The 10,921-nt window shown below is 42.1% G+C and overlaps 1 protein-coding gene across 3 annotated transcripts in view; it reads left to right on the forward strand.

Annotated features, from left to right (window-relative positions):
- The window catches only part of wrn (WRN RecQ like helicase), a 29,062-nt gene extending 24,956 nt beyond the window's left edge, over window positions 1-4,106 (forward strand). For all 3 annotated transcript variants that reach the window (XM_079448004.1, XM_079448005.1, XM_079448006.1), the window contains one exon: window positions 3,926-4,106. In XM_079448004.1, coding sequence (XP_079304130.1) covers window positions 3,926-4,039 — 114 coding nt within the window. In that variant the 3' untranslated portion in view covers window positions 4,040-4,106. The remainder of the gene's footprint in view (window positions 1-3,925) is intronic.
- The last annotated feature ends 6,815 nt before the right edge of the window (window positions 4,107-10,921 follow it).

Consider the following 10,921-nt stretch of genomic DNA (forward strand, 5'->3'; position numbering starts at 1 on the left):
GTTGTGTGCGGGTGTGTGAGAGTGTTGTGTGCGGGTGTGTGAGAGTGTTGTGTGGTGCTGTGTGAGAGTGTTGTGTGGGGCTGTGTTAGAGTGTTGTGTGTGTGTGTGAGAGTGTTGTGTGTGGCTGTGTGAGAGTGTTGTGTGTGGGTGTGTAAGAGTGTTGTGTGTGGCTGTGTGAGAGTGTTGTGTGGGGCTGTGTGAGAGTGTTGTGTGTGTGTGTGAGAGTGTTGTGTGCGGGTGTGAGAGTGTTGTGTGCGGGTGTGTGAGAGTGTTGTGTGTGTGTGTGAGAGTGTTGTGTGCGGGTGTGAGAGTGTTGTGTGCGGGTGTGTGAGAGTGTTGTGTGCGGGTGTGTGAGAGTGTTGTGTGGGGCTGTGTGAGAGTGTTGTGTGTGTGTGTGAGAGTGTTGTGTGCGGGTGTGAGAGTGTTGTGTGCGGGTGTGTGAGAGTGTTGTGTGTGTGTGTGAGAGTGTTGTGTGCGGGTGTGAGAGTGTTGTGTGCGGGTGTGTGAGAGTGTTGTGTGCGGGTGTGTGAGAGTGTTGTGTGGTGCTGTGTGAGAGTGTTGTGTGGGGCTGTGTTAGAGTGTTGTGTGTGTGTGTGAGAGTGTTGTGTGTGGCTGTGTGAGAGTGTTGTGTGTGGGTGTGTAAGAGTGTTGTGTGTGGCTGTGTGAGAGTGTTGTGTGGGGCTGTGTGAGAGTGTTGTGTGTGTGTGTGAGAGTGTTGTGTGCGGGTGTGTGAGAGTGTTGTGTGTGTGTGTGAGAGTGTTGTGTGGTGCTGTGTGAGAGTGTTGTGTGCGGGTGTGTGAGAGTGTTGTGTGTGTGTGTGAGAGTGTTGTGTGGTGCTGTGTGAGAGTGTTGTGTGCGGGTGTGTGAGAGTGTTGTGTGTGTGTGTGAGAGTGTTGTGTGGTGCTGTGTGAGAGTGTTGTGTGGGGCTGTGTGAGAGTGTTGTGTGTGTGTGTGAGAGTGTTGTGTGCGGGTGTGTGAGAGTGTTGTGTGTGTGTGTGAGAGTGTTGTGTGGTGCTGTGTGAGAGTGTTGTGTGCGGGTGTGTGAGAGTGTTGTGTGTGTGTGTGAGAGTGTTGTGTGGTGCTGTGTAAGAGTGTTGTGTGTGGCTGTGTGAGAGTGTTGTGTGGGGCTGTGTGAGAGTGTTGTGTGTGTGTGTGAGAGTGTTGTGTGCGGGTGTGTGAGAGTGTTGTGTGCGGGTGTGAGAGTGTTGTGTGCGGGTGTGTGAGAGTGTTGTGTGCGGGTGTGTGAGAGTGTTGTGTGTGTGTGTGAGAGTGTTGTGTGGTGCTGTGTGAGAGTGTTGTGTGCGGGTGTGTGAGAGTGTTGTGTGGTGCTGTGTGAGAGTGTTGTGTGGGGCTGTGTTAGAGTGTTGTGTGTGTGTGTGAGAGTGTTGTGTGTGGCTGTGTGAGAGTGTTGTGTGTGGGTGTGTAAGAGTGTTGTGTGTGGCTGTGTGAGAGTGTTGTGTGGGGCTGTGTGAGAGTGTTGTGTGTGTGTGTGAGAGTGTTGTGTGCGGGTGTGAGAGTGTTGTGTGCGGGTGTGTGAGAGTGTTGTGTGCGGGTGTGTGAGAGTGTTGTGTGGTGCTGTGTGAGAGTGTTGTGTGGGGCTGTGTTAGAGTGTTGTGTGTGTGTGTGAGAGTGTTGTGTGTGGCTGTGTGAGAGTGTTGTGTGTGGGTGTGTAAGAGTGTTGTGTGTGGCTGTGTGAGAGTGTTGTGTGGGGCTGTGTGAGAGTGTTGTGTGTGTGTGTGAGAGTGTTGTGTGCGGGTGTGAGAGTGTTGTGTGCGGGTGTGTGAGAGTGTTGTGTGCGGGTGTGTGAGAGTGTTGTGTGGTGCTGTGTGAGAGTGTTGTGTGGGGCTGTGTTAGAGTGTTGTGTGTGTGTGTGAGAGTGTTGTGTGTGGCTGTGTGAGAGTGTTGTGTGTGGGTGTGTAAGAGTGTTGTGTGTGGCTGTGTGAGAGTGTTGTGTGGGGCTGTGTGAGAGTGTTGTGTGTGTGTGTGAGAGTGTTGTGTGCGGGTGTGAGAGTGTTGTGTGCGGGTGTGTGAGAGTGTTGTGTGCGGGTGTGTGAGAGTGTTGTGTGGTGCTGTGTGAGAGTGTTGTGTGGGTGTGGGTATTTTTGTCGAGAAACTACATGACTTGCAGTTGTAACTGGACATCCTGGGATGACTTGCTTGGTTTAAAAATGACCAAATCCAGCCAAAATATCAATGGTGAGACTGTAAAGCCAAAAATAACAAAATCTGTTAGCCATTGAAATAAGTACAAATTGTGAAGTAAATGGTGAAAGAAAATTCATTAACACTTTACTATAAGGTTTTATTCCATAACATTTATTAATGGTTTAGATAATATGAACTAACAATGAACAATATATTTTTCAACATTAATAATATTTGAGAATTCATTATGAATTAACTAATGTGAACAAAGAGATAAATTGATTGATTTAAAAATGTATTGCCAAATGTTAAAATGTATTAACATCCTTTGTTAACAAATATAACCTTATTGTAAGTGTTACTAAAAAGTCAGAAGTAAAACCAGAAACAAATTTGAATAAAAGTTGTATTATAAATACATGGTGAATACTTACAGAGACTCATAAGCCCAGGGTGCAAAAGTGGACCAAACTGTGACGTTAGAGCTGTAAGAAGAAATATATAATGATATGTTACTTGCTGAAATTTAGAAACCATTCTGTTTATTATATGCGCTTAAGATAGTCAATCAAAAATGTAGCAAAATGATCATTTAAATGTTTTCCCCTCTATACATTAACATTAAGAGTTCAAATATTTGGGATTGCATTTTCTATACCGTTGGTGTAGCGAAAGTCAATGTGTTTTTGGAAATGCATTTAAAGCTGATCGCGCTGCTCTTTCCGTACAGCGTCATTACGTAAAGGCGGAGTCAGCAGCGCTCTTTAGCAAAGTACGTGCATTGATTTGCAATATCGCTACAAATATATTGTCATACAAAACTTTTTGGCCAACTGAATGTAAAACACTCTAAAGAACATCATATCTGCTTCTGCGGATATACCGTAAATACAGAAATAAGCGCCGCAAACACATTTATAAATCTGTTAGTAATGAAATCTGTATGGATCGCACTCATCACAGTTAAATATGACGTTTCATTTTGTGTAAAGCAGTATGGTAGCTGTGTGGGCTACTTTACAGTGACTTTGTTATTTCGTATGAGATTTATTTAGGAGGAATCTTAGTTGAATTGGTCAAAGATTATTTTATTTGAACACAAACGCGAGTTTATCTATTACCAAATACAAGTCGGTTAACCTAGCTTGCCATTATAAACGAACTTCAACTATTTGACAGAAAATAAACTCACCAAAACCCTCATAAATGGTTGAAATAATCCTATATTAAGTGAGATGTGTAAAACGGGTTTAAGCAGTGGGCTGACTTAGTTTAATTTCTGAGGTAGAAGCAACGTTTGTTGGCGACCATATCTCTCTCATTCCACGTTTAAAACAACACTGTGACAAACTGTTGTGCAAAATACAAAAACAAAATATTTTTTTGTATGAAACACATAAAATAAACCAAACTAAAAACTTACCAAACTGCCAGAAATCGATTATCCTCCTCCAGCTGCAGCCAGGATGGGCTCTGTGTGATTTGACGTGATGACGTTGTGGCACACTTTCGTTACACGTTACAGCAAAGCTACAGCGAGGTTACAGCGAGACCAAAATTTACTGTAAAAGTTTCCCGCTCAATAAAAATTACCCAGAATGCATTATGAGCTGCAGTATTTTACTGTAATATACAGATGCAGTATTGTACTGTGGATTTTTACAGTAATGTGCTGCTAATCTACAGCGACATCTAACAGTGATCTATACTTCTGCAAAGTTGTGATGTTTGTTAATAAATTTGAACTAAAAAAACTAAATGAATATAAATATTTCCACAGACGACGAGTCAGCCAGCCAAGAGAAAACTGCCCGACTGGACCGAAGGACCAAAGACTTCTGCAAGCGCTGCTACTGTAAAGAAAACCAAAAAGAAGAAAGGACTTTTCATTTGATCTTCTGCACCAAACATGTATTAGGCATTTTAAACCCTATCATTTCAAATAAATATGTTTCATGTTCGGTCTGTTTGTTATCAGGAGTTATTGTGGACTTTAGTTCAGTTTAGGGGCAGAGAGTCCTCTTGTCTCCATTGGGGTTCTTCTTCTTCTACCATGAGAGTGTATGGTAGTCCATAGAAGCGTACATCAGAAAGATAACGGATACACGGATCGCATACGGATGTTAGAGACGGTCTCATGTGTTACCACTGGAAATATAAAGTCTCTCTAACCCAAACCCTTTAGCACCACCAACAGTTGTACATGACAGGATTGACAGGTGCGTGTGGCAGAAACGAGCGTGAGCGCATGAAAATATTAGCGCAAAGGGCCCTGCGTTACCAATTTATTTCTCTGGAGGGAAATACCATTACTTTATTGGGTTACAAGCAGTTTGCACTCGTGCTGACCAGAGCGTGCACACCAAGGGGCGCAGACCACCATCAGGAGCTGAAAGCGCACCTGGATTGGAGTGATGGTTTTAATAATTGTAATATTTTTTGGTATATCTAAGTTACCCAGCAGGAGCTCTGTTGACATAGGCTTAGCTAACATTAGCTACAGTTTGATGAATCGAGTCATTGAACACAGCAGGAGAGAACGCAACGTTAGCCAGCTAGCTAAAGCTCCGGATTATAATTTCACAAAGTCATCTGAAGCCATTCCATAGCTAACGTTAAATAAAAGTTTACAGAAACTCGTTTTCCCTCTACGGCTGTCAATCATTCTCCATTCAGTATTCAAACAGCAGGAGGCACGGTAAAACTCTCCAATATGATATATTATTAGATTATTAAAAGCCTATATTTTTTGTCGTATCTATCATATCTGCTTGACCCATTTAAAAGCTGCACAGTACATTTTAAATAAGCATAATTTAAGTGTATATTATTTGTGTGTAGGGTAGTAGGCTATATACACTTTTATATAAATATAAAATTGGTAAATGTATGATTGCCTGAATTAATTATATACAGTGCCTTGCGAAAGTATTCGGCCCCCTTGAACTTTTCGACCTTTTGCCACATTTCAGGCTTCAAACCTAAAGATTTAAATCTGTAATAATCTTTTGTGAAGAATCAACAACAAGTGGGACACAATCGTGAAAAGTGAAAGTAACAAAATTTATTGGATATTTCAAACCTTTTTAACAAATAAAAAACTGAAAAATTGGGCGTGCAACATTATTCAACCCCCTTAAGTTAATAGTTTGTAGCGCCACCTTTTGCTGCGTTTACAGCTGTAAGTTGCTTATGGGTATGTCTCTATCAGTTTTGCACATCGAAGGACTGAAATTTTTGCTCGAGCTCAGTGAGGTTGGATGGATAGCGTTTGTGAACAGCAGTTTTCAGTTCTTTCCACATTGGATTCAGGTCTGGACTTTGACTTGGCCATTCTAACACCTGGATATGTTTATTTGTGAACCATTCCACTGTAGATTTTGCTTTATGTTTTGGATCATTGTCTTGTTGGAAGATAAATCTCCGTCCCAGGTCTTTTGCAGACTCGATCAGGTTTTCTTCCAGAATGGTCCTGTCTCCTGTGCTCCATCCATCTTCCCATTAATTTTAACCATCTTCCCTGTCCCTGCTGAAGAAAAGCAGGCCCAAACCGTGATGCTGCCACCACCATGTTTGACAGTGGGGATGGTGTGTTCAGGGTGATGAGCTGTGTTGCTTTTACGCCAAACATAACGTTTTGCATTGTTGCCAAAAGTTTGATTTTGGTTTCATCTGACTAGAGCACCTTCTTCCACATGTTTGGTGTGTCTCCCAGGTGGCTTGTGGCAAACTGTAAACGACACTTTTTATGGATATCTTTAAGAAATTACTCTTCCATAAAGACCAGATTTGTGCAGTATTCGACTGATTGTTGTCCTATGGACGGAGTCTCCCACCTCAGCTGTAGATCTCTGCAGTTCATCCAGAGTGATCATGGGCCTCTTGGCTGCATCTCCGATCAGTCTTCTCCTTGTATGAGCTGAAAGTTTAGAGGGACGGCCGGGTCTTCGGAGATTTGCATTGGTCTGATACTCCTTCCATTTCAATATTATCGCTTGCACAGTGATCCTTGGGATGTTTAAAGCTTGGGAAATCTTTTTGTATCCAAATCCGGCTTTAAAGTTCTCCACAACAGTATCTCAGACCTGCCTGGTGTGTTCCTTGTTCTTCATGATGCTCTCTGCGCTTTAAACGGACCTCTGAGACTATCACAGAGCAGGTGCATTTATACAGAGACTTGATTACACACAGGTGGATTCTATTTATCATCATTAGTAATTAAGGTCAACATTGGATCGTTCAGAGATCCTCACTGAACTTCTGGAGAGTTTGCTGCACTGAAAGTAAAGGGGCTGAATAATTTCGCACGCCCAGTTTTTCAGTTTTTTATTTGTTAAAATTTTTTTAAATATCCAATGAATTTCGTTCCACTTCATAATTGTGTCCCACTTGTTGTTGATTCTTCACAAAAGATTATTACAGATTTATATCTTTATGTTTGAAGCCTGAAATGTGGCAAAAGGTTGAAAAGTTCAAGGGGGCCGAATACTTTCACAAGGCACTGTAATAGTACTAATAGTAATTAGTTTTTATTAACATGTTTAGATTTGATAAAATTACTGTAGATTTTTTGCAATAAAGGCATCTCAAAATGCATCAGATTGATGCTTTAAAATATGTAATATTTAGAAATTTCTTACGGGGGGGCATTGCCCCGGACCCCCCTAGAGGGGGAATATCCTTCTCACCTTTTTCACCCCTGACCCGTTTTCATGCCTGATAGTAGTATTGCATGCGTCAAAGATTTATAAAAGAGATATAGCTGTACCATTTTTTCTGGAAAAACATGAGCTGCTGGAGGCAGGCAAGGGGATGGAACTACAGCACGAGAACACAACACATCATCACATTAATCCTTTCGTGCTGTTTACATTATCCACATACACGCCGATTGCCAACAAAACACAGACATATGACTTAGTTTGACTTATCGTGTCCGGCATCTTTTAGCATTGTGACCACCCCCCCATCTATCAGTTTCAAACCATCTCCAAATCCAGCGTTATATCCACCACTTATATAACATCACTCACTGAAATGCCGTTGGCAAACAAACACAGCTGAACTTAGCAATAGTAAAGAGCTGCAGACGATCTTGATAAGCAGGTCTTCATCTCGCTCATCTGTTGGCTCGTGGGCGGCAAATTATTGTTGGAGTGCTGGGGGAGCACAGAAATACTAAGTCATATGTCCAACTGTTTTTTTTTAAAGTTGACCATGTCAAGCATGAGAAGCCAGCATGTTCAACAGCATAAAAAAGTCAGAATGCATGACATGAAACCTCTGCTTTAAACATTGTCTGTGTTTACTTGCAACTTAAGGGTGGTTTTGCTAGATTCCTTTAGTCATGTTGAGTCGAACCATACCCAGTGTTCCTTAATTGGCCATTGTTAGTTTTTTCATGAATTGCAGTGGCGGATCACTACCAAGCTTTGCATGGTTCACCGAGGCCATGTTGTGACAGGCCATTTAAAGGTTCAGGTCAACACCCTCTTGTGGGCAGGAGATATAACGAAATATATGAAGAGGCTTCTGACATTTGATCATGCACACTACTAGATTTGTTGGCTCAAGCCAAGTTCTTTGATACCAAATATGTCATGTTTCACTCTACTTCCTATCCACCCTGTTGAATTCTGACTGCTCATTTAAGTGTGGATTGGTGTATCCTACAGAGGGTCTGCAAATACAACCCTGTTGATAAAAAAAGCATATGCTGATTTGTGCTTGTTTATGCTGGAGCACATGACCAGCTTAAACAAGCTCAGGATCATCTTAACCAGCACATGACCAGCTCAGGATCAGTTTAACCAGCACATGACCAGCTAGGGATCAGCTTAACCAGCAAATGACCAGCTCAGGATCAGCTTAATCAGCACATGACCAGCTTAAACAAGCTCAGGATCATCTTAACCAGCACATGACCAGCTCAGGATCAGCTTAACCAGCACATGACCAGCTAGGGATCAGCTTAACCAGCAAATGACCAGCTCAGGATCAGCTTAACCAGCACATGACCAGCTTAAACAAGCTCAGGATCATCTTAACCAGCACATGACCAGCTCAGGATCAGTTTAACCAGCACATGACCAGCTAGGGATCAGCTTAACCAGCAAATGACCAGCTCAGGATCAGCTTAACCAGCACATGACCAGCTAGGGATCAGCTTAACCAGCAATTGACCAGCTCAGGATCAGCTTAACCAGCACATGACCAGCTTAAACAAGCTCAGGATCATCTTAACCAGCACATGACCAGCTCAGGATCAGCTTAACCAGCACATGACCAGCTAGGGATCAGCTTAACCAGCAATTGACCAGCTCAGGATCAGCTTAACCAGCACATGACCAGCTTAAACAAGCTCAGGATCATCTTAACCAGCACATGACCAGCTCAGGATCAGCTTAACCAGCAAATGACCAGCTCAGGATCAGCTTAACCAGCACATGACCAGCTAGGGATCAGCTTAACCAGCAATTGACCAGCTCAGGATCAGCTTAACCAGCAATTGACCAGCTCAGGATCAGCTTAACCAGCACATGACCAGCTTAAACAAGCTCAGGATCATCTAACCAGCACATGACCAGCTCAGGATCAGTTTAACCAGCACATGACCAGCTCAGGATCAGCTTAACCAGCAAATGACCAGCTCAGGATCAGCTTAACCAGCACATGACCAGCTTAAACAAGCTCAGGATCATCTAACCAGCACATGACCAGCTAGGGATCAGCTTAACCAGCAAATGACCAGCTCAGGATCAGCTTAACCAGCACATGACCAGCTAGGGATCAGCTTAACCAGCAAATGAACAGGGGCCTGTACCATGGATGTAGCTGAACAAACTCTGGGTTAAAAGATTAGTTTTGGGTTGACAAAACCAAACCAAAGTGTTCAAGCTTTTGTTGGGACAATGAAGCGGCTCATGGAGTTTCTGTGTCAACTCAAGCTTTGATCCTGAAGCTGAGACTCTAACCAAACGCGTTTAACATGGATGTATTTCAGCCACGGAGTAAAACTGTTTCTGCTGTCTATGCAAGAGAGAAGTGTTTCATAAACACAGCTGATTGAGTTAATGGGCAAGTTAAATGACTATATAGTACACACATTTACTGTACTATACTATAGTAAGGTCAATATTACAGTAATGTTATATGATGTATGTGTATAATGTGTGCCCCCACAATGGATGAAAATATCCTGCCTTATATTAGTTATCAATGAGGATGAATCACATGATGAAGAGAAACTATCTTTGTGCTCTGACAGAGTTAAAGAGATCAATGATGGTCATCTCAATCCTGACTCAGTTTGACTGAGGGCCATGTTGAAGTGGTTCTGTGATCATACATAACCTCTGTCTCCCACCATCAGGCTGTCAAACAGTCTTGTCATAGAACAAAGAAGAGAAGATTGTAAAGTTTGAAATTGGTTTCAGAGTGCAAGTTTTTAAAAACCACAGTGTTCTCATTTCTGTGTTAACCCTGAAGTTCGCAAGAATGAGAAAACAACATTGTGCGCATGCATATTAGGTATGCGCGTGTACCTCCAAACACAACGACAGAGAAATAAATACATCAATGGCGTATTACATGGGTTTTTTTTGCGCTGCGCAATAGTTTGTTAACGCTTTTTTAGATTTAAAAATGTGTAGATTTAGATTTACTACACCAGTGCTAGAACCACCAGCGGAGACAAATTATTTATCTACATTAAAATCTTAACACTCATTCACGGCGACGAAGGGTTTTTAAACGGCGCTTTTGGATCAGACCCGGGAGGACGAGAATGGTGGTACAACTTTGTCGATGGCGTTGTTGACGAGCTTCAATGGAAGGAAACCTTTCGAATGTTTTCGCCATCTTGTTTGTTTATGTGCGCACACTTCACTATGAATGAGGAGAAATGCAGCGCTCTGTATTGTTTGGTCTCTTTAGCGACGGAGGTTCTCCTTCCAATAAACCGTCAATCAATCGTCAGGGACTCTGATATTTTTTCTTTACATAATGATGTCGTAATACAGGATTTTAGTCATTTTCGCAAACCGCAAAAGTCTAAAATTACAAATCTGAAAACAACTAAGCTAAATTTGAGACACTTTAACACAATGCACGCTTCGACAACTCAAAACATACCGACGGTGAATCAGACAGGGTTGAAAAGCATGATGGGAAACGCTTTGCTGATTACACAAACTGATGGGCATTGGCAGAGATTGTCATGTCAGCTGACGTCCATCAATTAAAGATCATTTCCTTGAGATTTCTTTGTGAAAAACACACTCATGTGAAACAGATTCTCTTCAGGTTATCTACTGCATTCATACAGAACATGAAGATGATCTCTGGACAGTGAGATTCAGAAAATGTCTGATTAACAAGCTGCCGTCTGATCTCGCCTGAAGTTCAGGTGACATGAGGTGCATCTCAGGTGTCCTGTGATTGGTCGATGTTTGTGTAATGAGTCACTGTCAGGATTTCTGATTCACTTCTTGTGTTCTGTCTGTCCTCCTTGAGGGTGTTTTTGACTTTTGTAGAATAAGATGTCAGACATTTTGGGACGGCTGAGTTATTTCTTTGTGTGATGTTAGGTCAGTTTAAGATGGATTCAACTGTCCGCTGACTGTTTCTGTCATGATGTGTCATTTAAATGATAAGAGTTTTGTGTTTAATTAATAATCAAACAGATTTGTGCAGTAAACACTTCTGCTCACAAACAGCTGTCCAAGAAAAAATCACACCGACTGTGACCGAGAATAATGAAAGAATGCAGACGTGT

The sequence above is a fragment of the Barbatula barbatula genome, assembly GCF_947034865.1.
Source record: "Barbatula barbatula genome assembly, chromosome: 24".
In the NCBI taxonomy this organism is placed as follows: domain Eukaryota; kingdom Metazoa; phylum Chordata; class Actinopteri; order Cypriniformes; family Nemacheilidae; genus Barbatula; species Barbatula barbatula.